Source organism: Chelonia mydas, chromosome 7 (genome assembly GCF_015237465.2).
Source record: "Chelonia mydas isolate rCheMyd1 chromosome 7, rCheMyd1.pri.v2, whole genome shotgun sequence".
Classification (NCBI taxonomy): domain Eukaryota; kingdom Metazoa; phylum Chordata; order Testudines; family Cheloniidae; genus Chelonia; species Chelonia mydas.
In genome coordinates, this window is record NC_057853.1 from 120,882,727 (window position 1) to 120,905,746 (window position 23,020).

General features: G+C 51.4%; 1 protein-coding gene across 24 annotated transcripts in view; it reads left to right on the plus strand.

Annotated features, from left to right (window-relative positions):
- BTRC (beta-transducin repeat containing E3 ubiquitin protein ligase) overlaps positions 1-7,762 on the plus strand; it is a 171,612-nt gene extending 163,850 nt beyond the window's left edge. For all 24 annotated transcript variants that reach the window (XM_043552402.1, XM_043552400.1, XM_043552404.1 and 21 more), the window contains 2 exons: positions 121-312; positions 1,349-7,762. In XM_043552402.1, the coding sequence (XP_043408337.1) occupies positions 121-282 (162 nt within the window). In that variant the 3' untranslated portion in view covers positions 283-312; positions 1,349-7,762. The remainder of the gene's footprint in view (positions 1-120; positions 313-1,348) is intronic.
- The last annotated feature ends 15,258 nt before the right edge of the window (positions 7,763-23,020 follow it).

Consider the following 23,020-nt stretch of genomic DNA (forward strand, 5'->3'; position numbering starts at 1 on the left):
AGTAGCCATATAGGGTTTACTGACCAAAAACTGAATCAATTATTAATGTTCACCACGCATTCCCAGCAGCCAGGCAGTCTGTAAAGTAATCCCTGCTGTCTCTCTGACCCTCCCGGTTAGGAGCATTCTGGGAGAGTCTTTCGACTCCAGTTCGACGAATTCCAGATCATCAGCAGCTCGCACGATGACACAATCCTCATGTGGGACTTCCTGAATGACCCAGCTGCCCAAGCAGAATCGACCCGCTCCCCATCCAGAACATACACCTACATCTCCAGATAAATAACACTACACTGTACCTCACGCGCACAGGTAAAAACGGGGCACAAGGGCATGTGGGCACTGGGGAGAAGAGGCAAATGTTGAGCTGGAATGATTTGTTTGGATGGTCAGTATCTCCCGTCTTGGCTGGTGGTAGTTATCCTGCCAGGAGGCAGAGAACCTTTTGGTACCTTCGAGCAGGAGTTGTTGAAGGGTTCCTGGCATGTGGCACCTGCAGTCCTTACACCCAATTCCCCTTTTGGCCCAGCTTCCCCTCAACAATTAAATCAGCAGTTGTTGCCACCCAGCCAGGAAGAGTGGGGTGGGGGGGAGTACTTCAGAGTGAATGGAGGAGGTGCTGCTTAACATGGGGGTGCAGGTGGTTTGATACTGGGCAGTTGTCACCAAGCTAGAAGGTTCTGCCAAATCATGGCAATTGCACTTCCTCCTAGGTAGTGACGGCTCCGTTCTCCCAAAATTGGGGAATGCAGGATAATGGATTTGGCCAGTGGAGGAGGTGCAGACAAGCGAGTCCAGCCTGATTAAGTGGAAATTTGATGATGTATAGTATTATCTATTCATAAGGCCCAACGCCCTAGCCGCATGAGTTGTAGGCTGCTAAGACCAAGCTTTGCCTGTGTGTGTGTGTAGTGTTAACCCTCTAGCTTTGATCCCAACAAGGAGAGTTACCACTTCTAGGCTGTTACAGGGGATCTTAATGGATGACCAGATTAATCATCGAGCTGGATTTGACTTGGAGGTGTGTGGGGTATTATGGAGGGTGCTGCTTAGGATGGGCTTGGGTTGTACCCTGTGGTTAGCGTATCTGCCACCCTTGCCTTTGCGTCCCTGGGTGGCGGTTTCAATTTCACTGGTGGGGGTGAGGCAGGTTCTCTGTGACAGGGCGTGTGAGCAGCAGTTGGTGTCACCGCCTGCACTGTGCGCTGTGTGTAAATACACCTGGACTCTCCAGAGCTCTCAACCCAGCACCTGCCACCTCCTCAAAATACACGGGAAATGAGAGAGGTGTTCCTTAAAAGGATGAGTTTGGTGCAAAAAAGGGCTCCTCTTGTTCCTTTTTTTTCAGAACTCGTTTAAGCTGCAGTATTTAAATTATCTGCCAATGCCGGGACAAAAGAACTATCCACGTAACCAATCCTTGCGGAAGAGAGAGGCTCTCAGATTCATTTCTAGAACAAAGTTGGCCTGCGGTTGATCTCCGACAGGGTCTGCTCAGCGCAGCTGACTGCTGAAGTGCTGCTATATCAGAAGATGTCTTTGGTCTTTCATGAACGATTAACGTTTTTAAACCACCCCTCTTCCTTTTCCCCTCTGCCTAGCCACTCCCCTCCTCACTCCCCTGTTTTTCCCTCTTGCCCCAGTCACAGATTTCCTATAAATATATTTAACGTGTTGCCAGAATTTGTTGCTTTGGTGTTAAACAGAAGACTCATTGCCACTGTGCATCCTGCTGAGAGTCACTTCCGAGTGGGGGGGAAGGGGCTGCTGCTTAGAATATTAAACAACATCATTGCTGGGCTTTTGTAAGACCATGTAACTGCTGACTCTGAAAAGCAACAAACACCGTGCTGGAGAGGAGATGAGAGCCCCTGCTGCCTTTGGGCGTTCTCTCCGGAAAGCGGGGCTTGTGGAGCTATTCGGCATCTGAAGCTGACAGTTTGGAGCCAAATCCGCCTCTTGCTTTCATCTCTTGCTTGTCCCTCTAACTCTGTGGAGGCTGGATGTGTATTGCAGTTTCCCTCCACAGTCATTGGGCTGCCAGTCTGGGCAGTGCCAGTCCACAAAAGGCTAAACTGGCTTCTGCCAAAGTCCCATATTGCCTGGGGGTGGGAATCAGTTCCAGAAGGGCAGGGGGCAGTATTTCACTGTCAAAGACATTCTCTGTACCCAGGGCAGGGGTCTGTTTCTCCTGCTACTGGCCCCGAAAGGCCGTGCGGATTTTGTTAATGGTTTACGATTTCTACTTCTGATCAGATAGAAACGTGAGGCTGGGGTGAGGAGAAGACTCTGGCTCCCTCTTTCCTCCTCCCCCAGGAGATGTCACCACCAGAGGGTGGAAGAGGGAGCCGCAGAGGACCTTGTTAGCCCAGCTTTGGGGGCTTTTGTGGCTGACCACATCCCTGAATAAGAATATAAGAGCTGCTGTAGTGAGTCAGATGGGTGGCCCAAGTAGCCCAACATCCTGTCTCTGGCAGTGGCCAGCTTGGTGCACTGTGACCCAGGAGGGCATGGCTGGGTTGGGTCCTGTGGCTGATAGGGCAGATACAGCCAGTTGGCTGGGACAGGCATGCGTGTGTTCTCATTGGTTTAACCAGTGGGATTGTCTGTCTTGGCCAGCTGGCTGTACCTCGAGGCCAGCTCTGCAGTATTTCTGGGGGCTGGCGCTGCCAGTCCCCACTGCGGGCGAGGGGGATGAGCCTTGTGACCTTCCTGAACCCCAGCCTTCTCTGCACTACAGTTTAGGAACAGGACGATAATTAACCCATGTCTGATAATCACCCTGACTCTTCACACGCTAGCTGAGACCTTTGAGAACTACTATGGCTCAGAATGGAGAGCATCCCGCTGGCAGGCAGAACACGAGGAGCAACTCTCCACGTCTCAGCCAGTCAGCTAGACCAAAAGGGCCAGTGGGGGACCCCGCAGGCACTGGCTTCCCCACTGCGGCAGGAACAGCAATCCGAAAGGCTTTGCTTTTGGAAGGGGAAGGATTAAATGAAATAATCTCCAGTCATTCTAACCTCAGTTGAGGGCCTGTCAAAATTTCTGGTACAAACCTTAGGCCCAGTTCTCCCACTGCAGGTCTTGAACGACACCCATTGCCTTCACTGGGAGTTTGTCCTGTCCTGCACTGGGAAACTAGAACCCTTTATCTCCTCAGCTCTAAGGTTGGAACTTGGCAGATGGGAGATTTGACTGGTACATTCTCGCCAGCCTTGTTCTGCCGGGGGTCACGATTGCATCACTCTAACTAGCTTTGCTGTCCTTTTTCCACCAGCGACGTTTTTGCAAGTGACTAGCCCAATATACGAGACTCGCTCTTGGTGACTTGAGGAGCTAGCAGATGGGAAGGCAGTGGAGACATTGGAAGAGCTGGTAGAGCTCAGAGTACTCAGAACAGCTCCAAAGGAGCTTGAGAATCAGTGCAAAAAGAAACACCCAGCTCTCATATGTCTTCAGGAGGGCCTAGGACCCAGAGCGACTCTAAAGAGCCTCTTAGAACTGGTCATTGACAAGCCTCTGACTTTCTATTTGTTTAAATTACTATTGTAAAAAGAGCAAAATAAACGAACTCCGTTCAGATAACATTCATGGTCTGACTCAGACGGGCAGAGGCAAAGAAATGCTGAGTCAAGACCAAAAGCTTATCCTTAATACTAGGCTGAACTATTGCCGAGCTCACCGGCTGCTGGGTGATCAGACATGCTGGATCCCCAAAGCATGGGCAGAGACGGGTGGATCATTTTTTTCGCTCTGAATTGCTCCGGCTGAAGTGGAGTTCCAAGTCTCATCCTAATGTTGTTTGAACACAGCTCCTTTTGGTGCAGTTGTTACAAAACTGCAGTGTGGCTGTGTGAGACTGGACATATATATGGAGCTGGCTGCAGACTCAACAGCTTTTCTTTCCTCCATTTGTCTTGTCGCTTTTCGGCTACAGGCTGTGCTAGACGATCATGACTCTTCGCCTTGGATACTACAGAGGTTCTCACTGTTTTGTCACTGTCCTTGGGGGCAGTGCCTGCTAGTGTGGAGTTTGTTTTGCTAGTTATGAGGACTTGGGGAGACCCAGAATACTTACTGGCCAAACATGGAGACAACACTGTTGCAAATCATCATTGGTTGTCCTAGCCCTGCTGTTCCATGCTGCTATTTTGAAACTTCTAAGCACTGTTGGGTTTTTTTTTATTCTTTTATTATTTTTTTTTATTATTATTATTTTTTGTATGGTGTATAGTAGAGTGGGGGTTGACTCTTCAGGAGGGACTATGTCTGGGTACTTAAATACAGAATAGCTCAATGGAGAATCCTACCCCAAGTTCCTTCTGATGTCTAAGAAGGAAACTGATCTAAGAAACTCAAATCTGCCACAGCTCCCAGCCTTGGGGTCATCTGCTGTTCAGCATAGGAGGAATAATGTGGTTATTAGACCTTCATGTCAAGACCAAGGTGGCTTTCTACCTTCTCCACTAAGGATCTGTGTGTGAAGATTTCAATGTGAATTGGCTGCATAATCCCCAACAGGGCTGGAGTAAATGCAGCATTTAAAAAGAAAAGAAAAATGAAATTAGCCTGCTGAAAGGAGCTAGAAGCAAGGGCTAGAGGTGTCCATGGACTTCGTGTGTTGCACATCCATTTGAAATGAGATACATCTGCTGCATCGAGACTGTCACTTCTCCCACGAGAGTCTTGCCTTTTGGACCTGGGGACTGGAAACAAGGTGGGACGTAAGAGCAAGACAATCCATTACAGTGTCACCAACGCCAGTTTGCAACTCCAGGGCAGCTAGAGGCCAGGAGGGAGTCTTGCTGCAAACCCACGTGTTTCTGATCCCGGGAGGAAAGCTGCTCATGTCAACCTATGCAAACCCCGAGAACCTTTGCAGCTGTTCCTCTGCTCCCTGTTAACTTTCAGGGATGGACACATGCTGTTGGAACCGAGGGTTTCAGGTGGTGAGAGCTGAGGTCTGATCATTGTGAACATCAAAATACTTTAAACTTGTTTCTGAACTGGAAGACGATGTGGCCCGCCGTGCTTCCCCTTCCCATCCACCTGTCCCTGCATTGAAAGGATCCTTCAGTCTGTATTTTAATCCCTGTACACTCAAAAGCTGGAGAGTATGGTGCATATTTTTCCTCTTTCTCCTCCCCGCACTGTCTGAACAGAACATTGGGCCTGATGCTGAGACTCTCATCACCCCGAAGTCCGGTTGGGAGTTGTGGGTGTTCAGCACCTGTCAGGATTGGGCCTGTCACTCAAGTGTCCGTCGATTTCCTTCAGCTCCCTTTTAGGTCTGCTTTTGTGACCCGGGATTCCTGAACTGGTCCATGGAGCATTTGGGGGGATGATGCTTAGCTGCCCCTCCTCCTCAGCAGCTGATAATGGAGCAGAGGAGCCAGCTTGGCTGCTGCAGGGATATGGCTCATTTGCAAATGAGCTCTCCCCTGCAGGAGGGAAGGGGAGGGGAGGGGAAGGGAAGCAGCCCAGGGGATAGGGGAGGGGAGAGTGGCCCCTCTGCGAAGGTGGGGACTACACTGAACAGATGTCATGGCCCTGGTCTCGATTGTGCACTGCTCTACAGTGTGCAGCTGGTTTAGAAGGAAGGAGATTCTTCTGTGTAGGAGAGGGTAAAAAAGCCTTGTCAGAAACAACTGCTTCCTAGAATTGCCGGATTGGTTGACTCCCTGTTTTTTGTACCCTTTTGGGGTCGGGAGGACAATCTGAAATACAGTCATTGGGAATACCAACTGCCAAAGAGAACTTTACCAAGGGCCTCTTGCGGCATGCAGGATGCGTTTATCTTGCTGAGCTTTGCCTTGTTGTTACCCCCACCTCCCCACAAGCAACAAGATTTCCAGAAAGAGAGGGTAACTTCAGGTGACCCCAGCTGCACCTCCAGAGGCAGGGCCTGCATGTGAAATCTCTTCTGTGACTGCCTGCTGGTTTTCGTCCATGTGGTCCACGGTCACCGTACCCTCGCTATGGAGGAGTGCTGCTCAGGGAGACTACAGGTCCCAGCATGCAATGCTCCGTCTTGAGCCAAGCCTCCATCACTTGGATTGAGATGGAAGATGGCCTGCTGGGACTTGTAAGCTCTGACAGCTGCACCTCTGTGCTGAAGATACTGCCAGCTGCATTCTGAGGCTTTTTTCACATAAGGTTTGGCCTTTCGGCTGTTGCTGGCAGGTTCCCAACTCAGCCCTCAGTTGGTCCGAGGTTGGGCACCCTGCACCCTGTCCTAACGTGTGATACCTAATCTGGCTCAGGAATCTACCCACTCGCTACCTTTTAAATCATCCTCTAGGTGCCCTGCCAAACAGCCTGGTGGCCAGCTCCTCTGTCTGCCTAGGACCAGGAGCACACTTCCACGCAACTAGATTTCAGTCCCCATTTGCTCGTGCTGTTACAGTTCTGTTCAACACACGTCCATAACATTAGTGACACTTGGTCTGCCCTACCAGCCTACACTGGAGTAACTACGTCACTCAGGAGTGTGGGAAACCCACCCCCCAAGCGACGACATTATACCCACCTCACTACGTCGGTGGGAGGGCTTCTCCCATTGCCCTAGCTGCTGTCTCTTGGGGGGTGGAGTCGCTGGGGAAGCTCTCTGGGCTGCTTAGTAGCTGCACCGCTCCAAGTGTAGACAAGCCCCCTGTGCGTGCACACCCGCTGACAGGTTTAATTCTCAGCTTGAGGGGGACATACGCACTACAGCCATGCCTGAGCGGAGTCCCACCAGACCCCCCTGGGTACGGTCCCGTACAGCTACCCCGAGCCACCACCCATGCTGCTGCAGCCACGCTGCCACTTTTAGGTACAAACTCAAGCAGAGCTAGTGTATCCGTCTACCCAAGCTGGGAATTAGAACTCCCAGCGGCTCCGTGGATGTAACCTTAGGGATGCATTGCTCACCGCAGGCCCCTTACAATACTGCCCCTGGCTACTGGTTACATTTTAGCAATGGGCCACCCTGAGAAGTTTTCAAGTGACTCCTAAATGATTATGGCCAGAAGAGTGACTTGGTAAAATTTGGTCCTCCTTACTCAACATGACTGCTGCCTGCGTGTCTTTGAATCCTAGTTGCTGACTTCACTGGTAAAATGGGTTGATCTTGTTAGCAGTGCAGAGCTAATTATTAGTAAAGTTCTACTTGCTGAATCATTACTCCTGGAAGAGGGTGGCCCACCTCTGTTCGTCAGGTCCCGAGTTGATGTCCGTGCTAGTGAGCTGGCTGGTAAAAAGGATTTGTCCTGCTGTGAAACTAATTGAGACCACCAATGTGGAACTCTATGTTGTCACCTCTGAGTGTAACCCCACTTTCAGCTCCTTTCCTTGGTGTTCCGACATGAGACGCTGGGCTGCTAATTCCATCCATAGTCATGATGCAAAAGTCACTGGTAACCGACAAAAGGTAATTGATCCAGTAACTTGTAATTACTTTTACAGCGTAGCTTTTTAATACCCCTGAGCACCCAATCGTCCAGCCTGTGCTGCATCACTTTTAAACTGCTCAGATGGAGGTGGGCGTGAAAGTGGAAGGGGTAGAAAGAATATGGTCTCTTCAGAGTTTTCTGTTTGTTACTCTGCTATATTTGTTCTCTAGATTCTTAAGTAATGAGTGCTTTGAATTTTGTGATTATGTTACCGTGACGTGTAGGTAATGTACTAATGTTCACTTGAACTAGGATCATGGTAACCGTGTGGGTTTTTTATTATTTTAACTGTTCAGAAAATAAGTTAAATACAAGTGTAATATTAAGCTGTGAATCTGTTGTTTTATTTCTGGTATGGAGGATGTAACCCTAAATACAAAAAGTCTCAATTCTTCTTTGAATCTTTGTCCATGTGAGTCCCTCTTATGGTCTGCTGATGAACAAAACATCTCAAACCACAGTTACTGTAAGGTAAGTAACTGTCCTTTCCCGTGTTGCCCTGCAGTCAGGATAAATGTGGCCTCTTATGTAGCACACAAAACCTGTGGTTAGCTAGTTACTCAGCAGCCAGTTGTCATTCATTGATGAATGAAGCTTAAAAGTCTGCTCTGCCAGTCAGAAAACTGCATATTTGTAAAACCACAGCATACTTTTTAATTAACAAACTGCCCATTCATGGGTGATGGCCCCTGGCTGGGCACACCAGTCCATCCTGCAAGTCAGAGAATGAATGCAGGAGAGCTGACACCCATCCTATCCATTTAAAAGAGGGAACCAGAGTGGGGGCGAACTATAAAAAATTTGTGCTTTTCTAGATAATCTTGCAAGATCCTGGTTGGAAAAGCACAAATTTCTTTTATAAGCTAATCAGAATCCAGCTGTTCAATAACGAGTGAGTAATTGACACATCGCAGCACCAACGTAGGACACAGTGTTTAGGATGCTGTTGTCATTATAACTGGCCTAAAATTTGATTTTCACACCCTCCCCCTGAAAATACCTTTGTTTTTCACATGTCCCTTTGATAGTGGCCTTGTATCTCTGTTTTACTGAGCAGCCCCTTTTAAAACAAAGGCTACATGGGTTTTAAGACCCTAGCTCCTAGGGTGGTGAGAAAACAAACACACACTGCACTCTTTGCTATCCATCTCCCGCCCGCCTCCATTCTTGGGAGCCAGCAGGGGATTTGAAATTGCTAAGACTCCTGCTTTCTGAAGTGCTGGGAGCAGGAATCCTGTCAATTTCAATCCCCTTCTGTCTTTGTGACAGAATTCCCAGTGGTTCTTTATTTTATTTTATTTATTTTGGAGGGGGGAGGGTAGACTTACACCATTTTAACCCTTCATATTTTTTCTGATCTTTCACTTACAATATCAGGTTTGGAAGAGGAAACTACTGTCGTCTGTTTAAACGACTTCCAATCACTCTGCCACTCTGAATGCGGGTTGGCAGTGTACCTGCCACCCTGGCATGCAAAGAATCAATGCTCTTCTAGTTACTACACTACCCCTTCTTTCTTTCAAAGGTTCTATAGGGGTCCAGCACATTTTCCCACTGATTGCCAGCCCTGCATGTTTCACATCTGTGTCAGGTTTCAGAGTAGCAGCCGTGTTAGTCTGTATCCGCAAAAAGAAAAGGAGAACTTGTGGCACCTTAGAGGCTAACCAATTTATTTGAGCATAAGCTTTCGTGAGCTACAGCTCACTTCATCGGATGCATTCAGAAGTGAGCTGTAGCTCACAAAAGCTTATGCTCAAATAAATTTGTTAGTCTCTAAGGTGCCGCAAGTCCTCCTGTTCTTTTCACATCTGTGCGCATACTATGACCCAGCACCAACCACCAAATATCAAGCCAGGCCAAATTGCAACAAGTTCTCACTCTGGAGCAAACTCCTAGCAATTCCAGAGTTAGGATCCTATATTACAAGCTGTGTTTTCATCCCTTCTTCTCATCTGTATAATTTTAATAAATCTTTTTTGAAAATGGGTAGACCGAAGTAGTTTTGTTCTGTTTTGGAGGAAAATGATCAAACTGGGGGGTTTTGATTTTTCATTTTTTTTTTTTTTTTTTTTTTTTTAAGGCCAGCAGGCACCATTGTTACGATGTGGTCTGACCACCTACATAACACAGGACAGAAAATTTCACCAGAAATTCCTGCATCAAGCCCGGAAACTTGTGCTAGATCATGTCTTCTAGAAAGAAAATCTCAATTTTAAAGATTTCTAGTGATGTAGAGTCCACCACAACCTGTGGTACGTTCCAGTGGTTAATGACCCTCACTGCTAAAAATGTGTCTTATTTCCAGTTCAAAAGAATAAGAATAAAGTAAAATTTACCCTGGCTTCAAATTAACATAATTTGGTGCCCTTATCACTAAAAATTACTTCAAATTTGCATGTTAATTGTCTCTGAAAACCGGCATGTGGAGTAGTTCTTGGGGAAGGGGAAATTGGTCAGATTCAGACCTGCTATATAAATAAGTGTGATTCCCACAAGAAAGTTTGTTAGAAATAAATTGATCAGTGATGTGAATGGTGCTGTAATTCATGTCAGTTTGAAGTGGGTTAGGGAAACAGCTGTTTGTTGAAAAAGCAGTGTGATGTCTAGGAATCCTAGGTTCTGCTCTCCGCTCTGCTTTGTAACCATGGGCTAGTCCCGCCCCCCCCCCATGCCTCAGTTTCCCCTCTCACCTTTTGGCTGTCTTGTGTATTTAGACTGTAAAGTTCATGCTATGGTTATGTGCAATGCCCAGAGCAATGGGCCCCCAATCTTGGTTGGGGCTTCTAACTGCTACCGTGACAAAAATAATAGATGCAACAATAAACACTTCAGTGGCAAAATGGTGAGACTTGTGTTGACTTGGCTGTCAGGGTTGTGAAATTACAACCCTGGGAAAGGACTTAAGTAGCACAAGGCCTGGAGGTGTGTCCACGGGAGATGTCAGTGGGGTTGGTGTGACCATGGTGGGGTAATGCCTTCAACTTGCTCTTTGGCTGGAGGAAAGAATCGGCCCAGCAGATAACTACACGGTCAGATGAACACAAGTGGCTTCAAGGGATCTTGAGACTAATTCATTTTCTGCCACATAGGGCCAGCCAGATGTGGATCTCTGCAAAGCATCCACAATTCTGCTCCAGCGTCCCAGTGTGGTGCCAAACAAGTTGGTTACACTGGGGAAGAGAATGCATCTCTCTCGTCCCCACTGAGGAGGATTCAGCGAGAAAGGCCGAGTGATTCTGGCTGTCCCTGCATGGGCTCTGAGGTGTGACTCTCAGTTCTGTTAGTCCTATCAAGCCCTGGGTTTTTTCCTCCTGAGCCTGGATTTCTCACCTCAGCCGTAAGGTCAGGGCCTTCAGCCAGCCCCAAATACTCGTCGTCTGACAGCCTGGTCTCTGGGTTGCTCAAAGGTCCCATCTGCTCAGTCAGTAAGGTTTTCATAGCCCTTTTTGCAAAAGATTGCCAGCTTAGGTACCTGCGGCAGAATCCCATTGCCAACTCAGTTGGGTACAATGTTCCCCGTTTCTTCCCGAACTGGTTGTGCAGTGTTTGGGTCCACTGTTGAACCAGGTTCCTTATTCCACCCTAGAGGTGGCTACACTTCAGTTTTGGATGAAACTATCCCTATGTAGAGAGAACTTAAGTGCTTCAGGGTCCTTCTGGATGGAAGATACAGAGGAGTTTCGTGGGAATGCTGCCTTTATGGGTTAATAACTGCAAAAGCATCGCCAGAAGCCAATTCCTGGGGAAGTGTCTTTCTAATAGAAAGACTCAAACAGCATCTCTTGCTTCCAGGACCCGCAAATCTAAGTGTTCCTGGCCACCCTGTCACACCAGCAACACCGCATGCCCTAGGAGAGTCCCTTAGTTGGTGGAGGGGTGAGATGGTTTGAAGAAAATAGCCCTCTGCTTGTGTAACTTCTCTCTGCCCATCAAAGTAACCGGCGAGCAGGCTGCTCTTCTCCCCTCTCTGCTTGGCAAGAGAAGCTGTGGGGCTTTGGAGCAGAGATCCTACACTGAGAGCACCAGCCGTGTGTCTGCAGTCACAAGCCTCCCTGACAAGTGAGTGAAGGACACGCTCCAGGATAGTGTAATCTAATATGCGAGTGGCGTTCCAAGCATGCGAGCAGGGATTGTGTTGAAGCAGATACCGGTGGCAGATGGGTGTTTTTCTGCCCTTACAACACCTGACTCCCTTTAAGGAGAACGGAAACGCTTTGACTTCTTAGCAATCCAGAGAATTTAAGGTGGTTATAGGAGAACAGCCAATAAATCTGTGGTGCTTTAAAAGGGCCAGTTTCATAAGGTTGGGAACAATTACCAGCCTTGCTGGGAGGGAGAATGTAATCAGAGAAATGGGAATGATAATTGCTTAAGAACACTTTGCTAGATGCCCAAAAATCCATAATCAAGGAGGAAGGTTATACTGGTTAAAAAACTTACCTGGTTTTAGAGGGAAGTGAAAGCAGCTGTAAAAAGAACTTACGTATAACAAATGGAAGAAAGGGGAAGTTGATTGTAATGAACATAAAACAGAAGCTAGGAACTGTAGAAAATTGATAAGGGAAGCAAAAGGACACAAGGAGAATTATATGGCCAGCAGAGTTAAGGACAATGAGAAGTTTTTAAAGTATATTAGGAACAAAAAGTATCATAATCATGGTACTGGTCCATTACTAGATGAAAATGATAGAATTATCAATAATGCAGAAAAGGCAGAAGTGTTCAATAAATATTTCTGTTCAGTGTTTGGGCGGGGGGGAACAGAAAATGTAGTCATATGATAACACTTTATATTCTACTGATATCTCAGGAGGATGTTAAACAGCAGTATTAAAAATAGACATTTTTAAATCAGTGTGTCCACATAACTTGCATCCAAGGGTTTTAGAAGAGCTGGCTGAGGAGATCTCTGGACCATTAATGTTGATTTTCAATAAGTCTTGGAACACCAGGGAAATTCCAGAAGACTGGAAGAAAGCTAGTGTTATGTGACTATTTAAAAAGAGTAAACAGGATGATCTGGGTAATTACAGGTCTGTCAGTCTGACATTGATCCTGGACAAGATAGTGAAGCAGTTGATTCAGGACTCTATTAATAAAGGAAAAGTAATAAAATGTTGCCAATCAACATGGGCTTATAGAGACTAGATCCTGTCAAATTAACTTGATTTTTTTTTATGAGATTAGAAATTTGTTTGATAAAGGTGGTCATGTTGATGTAAGACACTTACACTTGTGTACGGCATTTGACTTGGTACCACATGACAAATTGATTAAAAAAATAAAAAGATATAAAATAAACATAGCACACGTTAAATAGATTAAAAGCCAATGTAATTGTAAATGGGTATATTTCTAGTAGGGTCCCGCAGGGATCAGTTCTTGGCCCTACGCTATTTAACATTTTTATTAATGACCTAGAAGAAAACAAATCAATGACAAAATGTGCATATGACACAAAAATTGGGGGAGTGGTAAATAGTGGAGAGGACAGGTCACCAATACATCAATTTGGATCGCTTAGTAAACTAAGCGCAACCAAGCAAAGTGTGCTTTAATATGGCTAAATATAAATGTATGCATCTAGGGCCAAAGAATGTAGGCTATACATACAGGATGAGGGACTCTACCATGGGAAGCAGTGACTCTGAAAAAGATTTGGGCGTCATGGTAGATAATCAGCGGAACATGAGCTCCCCATGCAACACTGTGGCCAAAGGGTACTTGGATGCAGAAATGCAGATCTCAAGTAGGAGTAAAGAGGCTATTTTATCTCTACATTTGATGTTGGTGCGACTGCTGCTGGAATCCTGGGTTCAGGTCTTAGTCACAATTCCAGAAGAATGTTGATAAATCGGAGAGGGTTCAGAGAAGAGCCACGAAAACGATTCATGCCTCACAGTGAGATTCGAGCTCAATCTATTTAGCTTGACACAGGGAAGGTTGAGGGGTGACTATCACAGTTTATAAGTACCTACATGGGAACAGACATTCAATAATGTGCTCTTCAGTCCAGCAGAGAAAGGTCTAACATGATCCAAGGCTGGAAGTTGAAGCCAGACAAATTCAGACCGGAAATAAGGCATAGAATTGGAATACTGAGAGTAGTTCTCCACTGGAACAACTTACCAAGGGTCATGGTGGATTCTCCATCACTGGCTGTTTTTAAATCCAGATGGGATGTTTTTTCTCAAAGCTCTGCTGTTGGGATTATGTGGGGCTGGTCTCTGGCCTGTGTTCTACAGGAGGTCAGACGAGATGATCACAATGGGCTCTTCTGGCCTCGGCATTTCTGAATAGAAGATGGAAATGACATCCCCTTCCCAAGCAGCATGCTCACGGGGTATGTAACACCCCTCAATAGGGTTTGAACCTGAGACCTTTGGAGCCATACCACAGACCCAGCTACCTCTTGAGCTAAAGCAGTAGCTCCGTTAGCTGGTGGCAGTAGTAGGCTGTGATTCTCTAGTGGACCAGCTAGACACGTGCTAGGCTTTGTCAGGCTCTTACAGACGCACAATCAGTATATCACCCACCATTATCTGTTCTGCGAGACCTCAAGTAGACAATGTCCACCTCAGTCCCCCAGCTCCCCTGTGGCTGGGCCATGCAAATATGCGCCATGCTGGTGAGGCAGGAAATGATGTCAGCTCTCCCAGCTGTCAAAGAAGTTGGCTGGTTGTGGAGCTGGCCTCTGGGGGGCTGGGTAAGGGACACAGAGCAGGGAGGTGCTGAGCAAATAGGTCTGGGGTGAAAAGGACTCCCCTGTGCAGGTAAGTGGCACTCCTCCTCAGGGCCAGGAAGTGGAGCTGGGGGGAGGGCGCTGGGGGACAGCCAGCTACTGCTGTTCCAAACCATTGCGTGGCATTGCTGGATACTGTTAACAGCCACCACGTCCCACCCTAGAGGTGGCTGCATTCAGCTGAAGGACAAGTTTCCTGGATAGTTTGCACAGGGGGCTTGGGAACCTTGCAGCTGCACGGTGCTGTGAGAATGGGGAACAACATCCGCCGTGCGTGCAATATTTCGCAGGGAGCACAGCTGAGTTCTCACCGGAGCCCAGCATTTCTGAGGCAAGCCATGGGCCCTAGGTAGTTCGTGCAGCCGATGTGGTCCAAGACCCCGTGTCATTCTCAGGGCATCCTGCCATGCCTTGCAAAGAAAAATCAAAGGGCTCCTAATTGCATTTAGCACAGTGCGGATGATGCTTGACGATTCGTCACTTTCTGGGTCTCTATTAAAAAGGGCAGCTTTGGCAAACTCCAGGCTGACCTTTTCACGCTGCTCAGACGTGTCCGTCGTTAGCTCTGCTTGAAGATCAGAGGCATCTGCTGCTCAGCACGTGCTCCGCTGCTTCTCAGCAGAAAGCAGAAGGCCCTTTCTCTTCCAGAGGGGCCTAGGTTTCCTAGGGGTGTGTAGCAAAGTGACGACTCACTGGTGCGGCACCTCCTGCTGATCGACTGGGAATTAGCTCTTGTCCAGGTCCGGAGCGCCGCCTCCTTGCCAGTGTCTTGCCTGCCTTAAGCCCCCGTGTCCCTCCTGGACCCCGGTGCCCTTTACCTGGGGGTTCTGCCCCGCAGTACCCCCACACTCTGGGTCTCCCCTCCCAGGGGAACCCCCCACCCCTCTATCCCCACCTCGCCTCAGTGGCTACTGCCAGTCGTCATCTAGCCCCCCTCTCACTGGGGCAGACTGCAGTCTGTACTGGCCACGATCATTGGCAAGGGGGACAGACCAGCTGCTTCTGCCTATTCCCGGGCTGCCCCTCTGCAGCCCCGGTACCCGCATAGGCCTTTACCACGGTCTCAGCCTGGGGAGTAGCCTGGCTGGAGCTCCCCAGCTCCTCCTGCCCTTTTCCCCAGCACTGCTCCACTTCAGGTACCCTGCTCCCAGGCAGCCAGGCCCTTCTCACTCCTCGGTAGGAGTGAGACTCCTCCGTCTCCTGGCCCTACAGCCCTTTTATCCAGGCCAGCTGTGGCCTGATTCAGCCAGCCACACCTGGGGCCACCTACCTCCCCAGCCTCTTAATCCCTTTTGCCTTGGAGTGGGGCAGCCGCCCACTACAGGGCGAAAGTGACTGACTGGGGTCTCCAAGTCCCAGCCGACACTGCTCAGTGTATTTGAACCTGCCAGGTTTGCTCTGACCAAACACCACCTTTCGGCTAAGGGCCAGGGTAGTAACGGTCTAGCGTGTCCTCCATCGGTGGTTGTGCCCCATCCTAGCAGGGCGATGGACTCTGTCTCTACTGGGTCTCTTCCCCCTAATGCCACTGACCCTTGCAGGAAGCCCTCCTGATCGCCAGAGCGCCTTCGCCGGCCATTTACATTTCTTGGCAGCTGTTTTAGCTCTTCGCCAAGGGGAGCCTGAGCCTCGGGTTCATAGTCTGGCCATGCCGAGTCTTGGAGGGGCAGCATGGGTTGGGAGCCAGGACCTGGGTTCTATTCCCAGCTGTGCTGCTGATCTGGTCATCGTCCGTGGGCTCCTCACTCTGCTTCTGCAGCTCCCGTTTACTCGTGCCCTGTGTCAGTCTTGCCTATGCAGGCTGAGCTCTTCAGGGCAGGGCTGTCTCTCCTGCTGGCTGGGCAGTGCTCACGCTGCGGGCCCTGAGCTCTGCGGGGGCCCCGACTTGCTCCTACAATACAAACCTATTACACTGTTGACATAGGTCGGGGAAGCGGGACCGTGGCAGGGTCTAGAACCGGCAGGGTCCCGTGTCCATGCAGCGACCCACCTATTCATGGGGCCCCGTGGCCTGGAAAATGCCACAGCTCAGGCCGTGAAATTGGCAAACGGGGAGGGGAGCGGGCTTCCAGCGGAGCAGGCAGGCTGAGGACCTGGAGCCTACCGAGCAGCCCTGCTCTGAGGTCTCTGTGGGTTTGCCCTGCTTTCTTCAGCAGCACCCCCCTACCCGGGCCGTGGCGGGGACTGGCTCAGGTGTGATGTGCTTTTGCCCAGAGCCAGGCTCCGGAGGAGCCGTGACACCTGTAAATTATCCAGATGAGCCCCCGTTCAGCAGGAAATGGCAGGCGTTTGCCACGGGCGCTCGTCAGCCTCCTGCCGGGCGCTGGTGTCGGAGGGTCAGGTCGCAGGAGTGTCTCCAATTATCCACGTTCCCTTATGGCCCCGAATTGTCACCCCGGGCCTTTCCGTGCTCCGTGTCCCTCACCTGAACATCTGCTCATTACGGCTCCTGCTGGGCACCGACACTGATAACCCAGATTCAGCCTCTCCACCACCCCTTCTGCGTGCTGGCAGGCGGCTGCCTTGCAAGGCCTGGTGGCCCCCTCCTCTCTGGTGCTGTCTGTGGGGGGCTGCCTCGCGGGGCTGGGCTGGTTCTGCTTTTTGGCACTCGCCCTCAGCCCCTGCCCCATCAGGGACCCCCCGAGCAGGCTGGCAGGAGTTCAGAGACAAGCGAGGAGCGGCTCTGCAGTGACGCAGCCACAGGCCCCGCTCTTGGGTCAGGTTCTCCTTTGTGTCCACCTGGCCCGCGGGGAAATACTCCACCCCCCTGCGGGCGCCGAGTGGGGGGACACCTCACGCCACACATATGCCGCTGTCTTTACACCAGCCCTTCTCCAAGCGTGAGCCAACAGCGAAGGTCCTAGGTTGTCCCCTTCAGCTGAGGATCTCAAAACACTTGACCAGGATTACCGATGGCTGTCAACATGCCTGTCGCAGGAGGAGGGGGTACTGTCCCCATTTAACAGATGAGGAAACTGAGGCATAACATGGTTAACTGGTATTCGTGCACATCAGAGGTGCCCACCTGTCCTCAGAAGGGGCTGCCAGGGTGTATGAGCAGAGTGTAGTGCAGGGCTCGGGGTCGGACGGGATTTGGAGCAGCAGGAGGTGCTGCAGGGCTGGAGTGAGAAGACAAGAAAAGCAGGGGCTGGGGGCTGCACGGCTGGGAGTGGGACCCAGGAGTCCGTCCGCCCCGTCCGCTGGCTTTAGGCAATAATCCCGCGGCTGGGCTCAGGAAAGGCCCCGCCCTGCCCAGCAGCAGGCCGAGACAGGAGGGTCCCAGCCCTGGCTTCACGTGCAGCACCTTGTTTACACGGGGAATCGGCCACTTTGGAATTGAAAAGGCTCCGAGTTGCAGGGTGGGTGTATCCATCACAGGAGGTCAGAGGCTGGAACTTGTTTGGATGGCTCTGGGGCCTGAACCCTTTCACACCCTTCAATCCCGACCCCCTTCCCCCCACTGGTGCCCCTCAATCCCAACGCTTAGCCCCCTGCCTCACACCCTCTCTCCGCTGGTGCCCCTCAATCCTGACCCGCAGCCCCCTGCTAGCCCTGCCCTACCCCCCGCCCCCCAGCTCTGACGATGCCCCTCCAGGCTAGACAGAGCCCTGGAGCTGGTGTGTAGGGTATGGGGGGGTCCGTCCCAGGTGGCTGGAAACCCCCATAGGCAGGCATGGAACTGGGACACTGTCTGCCCTGCATGTCCCCCCGTCCCAGCACTCCCCAAACACCCCTCCCAGCATGCCCTGGGCTGGCTTCTCTAGGGGCCGTGTCCTCCCGCCGGTGACTGCACCGGCCTGGGCTAGAAGGCAGAGGCGGAGAAGAGAGTTGGACCCCGGCTGCCTGGGGCAGGGGACAGGCCTGGGCCCGGCAGGGCTTTCGCCCTCCCACTCCCAGGGAGCGAAGGCGGTGGGGCCAGCCCGGCTGGGGCCTGTCCCTTTTAAGCCTGCGGAGCTGCGGCTGCCACTGGCTTAGTGGGGTCCCCGTCCTTTGGAGGGGCTGGTTGGAAATGAAGCGATTTTGATGAGGCTGCTAATTAAAGACACTTCATTAGCAGCGGGGGAGGCGGCTCCTGGCTGCGGCTGCGGCTGCTGCTGCCACCAGGAAATTGGATTCCTCTGAGCCCCACGCGCCTCCTCTCCCCTCCCTGGGCAGTGGGGAGCATCTGTGCAGTACCCCAGCAGGAGCGGGCCCGGGTCTGGCTCTGCCTGGGGCCCTTCTGAGCTCGATTCCTGATGGTCCCAGCCCCAGGCCACGTCCTGGGGGCATCTCCTCGGCCTGCCGTCCCCGCTGACCAGGACAAAACGCCCCCAAGGAAGACCCGAGACACGAGGACACAAAGTCCTGCCCCCCCCCCGCCCCCAGGCCTGGCTACCGCCGGTCCCGGCCCGTCTGCCTGCCAGCAGCCCCCTGCATGCTCCCCTGCCAGGCCCAAGCAGGGGGCCCAGCTTCTCCTCTGTATTTCCTGTTGTTCATTGGTTGGTGATGGAGGTGCTGGTGGGCAGGAGATGCCGGAACTGTATTTCCCCCACGTTTCCATCGCCGCTGCCCCCCGCCCCCCCCCCCCCCCCCCGCCGCAGCAGGACTGCCAGGGAGCCGTGCCGGGGGTTGCTGACTGCACTCCCTGCCCCTGCCTCAAGTTCCCGCAGCTGCCCGGTAGCTGGCATGGGGCTTGACCCTTTCATGTGCACCCGCGACCGTCACCTGCTTGCCGTAGCTACCGCTTGGCAGAGCTGCTGCCCGCTGTGCCCCTCGAGGCTGTAGAGAGCTGTGTATCCCGCCTGCCACCAAAGAGAGACACCCGGCTGGCAGGGCTCCCGGGAGATCCAGGGCTCTCCTGGCCATAGGGGAGGAGGCAGGTGGGTAACTGGGTGCTGCCGGCGGGGATGCAGTTTCTGTGCGGAGCTGGGGTCATGAGCTGAGAGTAGAGAGCCCAGAACACTAAGGAGGCGGCAGGGATGAGCTGGGGGATGACAGTAATTAGGGGCCGCGACGCTGAGCAACCAGGTGCCAGCTCTTACCAAGGCTTAAGCTGAGCACTGACAAACTCATTGCTGGAAACCAGTCCAGCTCACCTGGGTGTTCGTCTGGCTCAGGTGGGTGTTGGATTTATAGCTACGTCTGGTGTTCAGACTTTCTGAAATGCTTGTAAATTTGTTGTCTGCATTCATCCCACTGCTCCTGTCTTCATCACCTGCTACACGGGAAGAGTCCAGGTTTTGCTTTGTGACTGTAAAAAACAGTTTGCTCTGAAACTGTGAACCCCACCGGGAGGGATCGTCTCCCACCCATCAAGCAGGCCGATCAAAACTCAACAGGCCGTGGTGGGACATCACAATATGATGACTTTGTTAATTGCCCCGTTACACCCATGAAGAGGCTACGTGCAAAAGGCCTCATCCCATCAGCTTGAATTCTGGAAGGAAGGAAGGAAGTGGACAAGAAAATTGTCCATCTACTGCTGTTAGGACTCTCCCGGGGCTGGAGCTATGAAATAGAAGCAGAGATCCCCAGGTGAGCCTGGGTTAGCCCTGAAAGATGTTCGGTGCTGATCGATTGCCACAACTGTCACCTTTTGAAACCATAAACCATAACTCATTTGTGCGTATACGTTGCCTGCTTTAACCTGTAAATAACTCACATTTCTTTTACCTAGTTAATAAACCCTTAGTTCGTTACTATCGGACTGGCCTCAAGCACTGTCTTTGGTGTGAGATCTGAGGCACAAACTGACCTGGGGTAAGTGACTGCTCTCTTGGGACTGGAAGCAACCTGAATCTTTTGTGATCTTTGGTGTAAGTGACCATGTATCACTTAGTCCAGCTTGCCTGGGTGGCAAGATAGACTGGAGTGCCCGAGGGGACTCTCTGGGACTCCAGGGTGAGACTCCGAGTGCTTCTGGAGTTCACCTTCGTTACTGGGTTGGTGAAATCTAACTACAGACCATACCACCAGTTTGGGGTCTCAGCCCTGCATCCTGACAGTCTCCCCTGAGGTTGGCACCCCCAGTGGTGAGCCCCTCATGACGGGGTGAAGCTGTGCTTTAACCCACCCTCCTTGTGTGGTTTCAGTGGAAAAGCTGCCACACTCCCCACCCGAGCTCTGCAGCGAAAGGCGCGAGCTGTCGGGGGAGAGCATTGAGCAGTGTGTTGCTTGCAGCCCCAAGATGTGAAGCCGAGTCGGGGGGATTCAGGCATCGTGGAACGGGCATTGCTTGGGGCAGAACAGAGAACCGGGGTGTGATGTTATGAGTGTAATATATCTCATTGAAAGGTAACAGGGCCAGAAAGAGTTAATGAACTCCCAGACTGACCTGACCCCGGCCAAGGCCGAACTTTAAAGACTGGTTAGGAAGAGATGGAAATGGAGAGAGCTGTGAAATGCAGCCGGCATGGTGAGAGAGAGAAGGGGAGCTGTGTGCTCAAGGCTTGTGATGTCAGCAAACGAGGCTTGGCTATGGCTATGGCTTTGATTCAAAGATCAAAAAAGGAGGATTAACATTTAGGAAGACACTTGAGTGACATAGTATTGTTGTCTATGTGCCTCTTTGAAGGTTGTGGTAACCTGTGTCTGAACTGTTAATGGATAAATGACCCTGTGCTAATTGCCAGGGTGTTTGGGAGAAGGAAAGTGAAGCCGATTGTCTTCTTAGGCCAAGAGGCTGCTGGAAATGTATAAAAACCCTGGGACATGGTCCTTCTTCATCTCAGATCTGCTTTGGGTTTCAAGAGGGGGAAACCTTAAGCCATGAGGGTTGAGATCCCCAGTCACTGACTGGAGTCACCCTGAAGATGGACATTGGACTGTAACCTGTGGACTATTTCTAAAAGGACTTTTGGCCACTACAAGCTCATCTTTGCTCTGTATCTGAACCTCAAGAATTGAATTCAAGTCTGTCTGTACACTGATCTTTCAACCAACTCTCTCTCTTTTCCTTTTTAATAAATTTTAGCTTAGATAACAAGAATTGACTATAAGCGTGTATTTTGGGTAAGATCTAAGTTATCATTTGACCAGGGTGTGTGGCTGACCCTTTGGGATTGGAAGAACCTTTTCTTTTATAGGATGAAATAAGATTTTCAGAATTTATTATCGTATGGTTGACAGGTGTGTCTGGACGGAGGCCTGAGGCTGGGTACTTTAAGGGAAGTGCGTTATTTGGATGTCTGAGTAACCAGTGAGGTACTATAGAAGCTGGTTTGGGCTGACTGGGTAAATCTGACTATTGGAATATCCACTAGCGTGTGGGGTTTGTCTGCCCCGTTCTGTTTGCAGTTCACCCCGATTGAGTGAGCTCAGCCGGCTCCCATGGGCAGCACCGTCACACGGGGCTAGGGCGAGGAGCAGCCCGGACCTGCGAAGAGACGGGCTGAGCAAATGACAAACTTTGCTTCCCCAACGGGAGCGTTAAAGGGCAGGGACAGAGGAAACTGCAGCGGATTACAAATGAGCCACAGCTGGGTAAACCCTGGAGCCCAGCTTGGGAAAGGAAGGATGGCTCAGGCCTGAGCCTGGGGTCTGAGAGACCCATGTTCAATTCCTTGCTCTGTCACCAACTCCCCGTGTGACCCAAGCCAGTTTGGGCTTGTCTCCATGGGAAAACTTAGCAGCAGAATTATACTGCCTTAAATGACAGCGCTGTCGGTACCGCCCCGGGTCCGCCATCTGGGGCGAGCCTGGCTTTTCCCGATGTGGCTCAAACAGACCTGGGTGAATCTGGAAATCTCCACTCGTACCTAGATCTGCCCAGGGAGTGACAGCAGCATAACGAATACCCCCGTCTAATTCTGCTGGTAAATTTCCCCGTGCAGACCAGCCCTCTGAATCTCCGTGCCTCAATCCCCCAGCTGTACCGCAGGGATAAGAGCCCTGCTTGGTGGTGGGAGATGAGAAGACGGGAGGTGGGGGCTGCTCGGATCCTGCGGGGATGAGGCCAGAGTAGCACCTGAGAGAGATCCGTTAGTAACAAGCACGGGGGCAATTGCAACATGATACCCAGGTGCCCGCACAGCAGATGGCTCCGCGCCTGCCATTGACCATGTCGCAATCGTGCGGGGCTCCTAGTGGAAATGGCAAAGCCACCTGGTAACAAACCACATCTGGGAGCGTACGGCAGACGCCCCCAGCTGCAGTGAGGAAGCTGGAGGGGGGGCGTTTGCGCGAGTGCCCCGGTTTGCAAGGGGCCGCAGTGGGTTGGTTTGGGAGGCAGGAAGTCAACGGAGCAGCTAGTTCGAGCAGAACCGGTGGGGGGACGTCTACACGAGCTGGGAGGTGTGACTCCCAATCTGACTCTAGTGTGGATGTGCCCTATAAGGACAGCTCCCATTCCATGGATGTCCCGCGTGAGCTTGGCTTGACAAGCAACGTACACGTGCAGATGACCCAACAGGTAACTTCTCTCCTGATCCGGATGCTGACGATACTTGTCAACGGTTTGATGCCGCCTTTTGTGGCCTGGTGATACGGAGGCCAGCAGCCACGCGCCACCATCCGCCCACCCCCTTGCTGAGCGGTGAAGGAAAAGCTGGCCGTGACCCGATGGCAGGATGGGGTGTCGCTGAGTGCACAGAGCTACCCACTGAGGGGGTGCCAGGTTTGGATAGCCCCCGCCCAGCGAGTGAGCCGTCAGCCCGAGCCCCCGCCCAGCGTGGCAGGGGAGGCCGTCGGGTTTGGGCTGAGAAAGGCCGCCGTGATTTCCTGGTCTGGGTGCAGGCCAGCGGGGCAGGTGGGTCTCGCTCGACACGTGGCGCCGCTGAGCCCGGACCCAAGCGCCTCCCGCCGTGGAGACACGTGGCTCTGCGGGCTCCTCCGTAATCGAACCGGGCCCCTGGTAGCCTGTGAC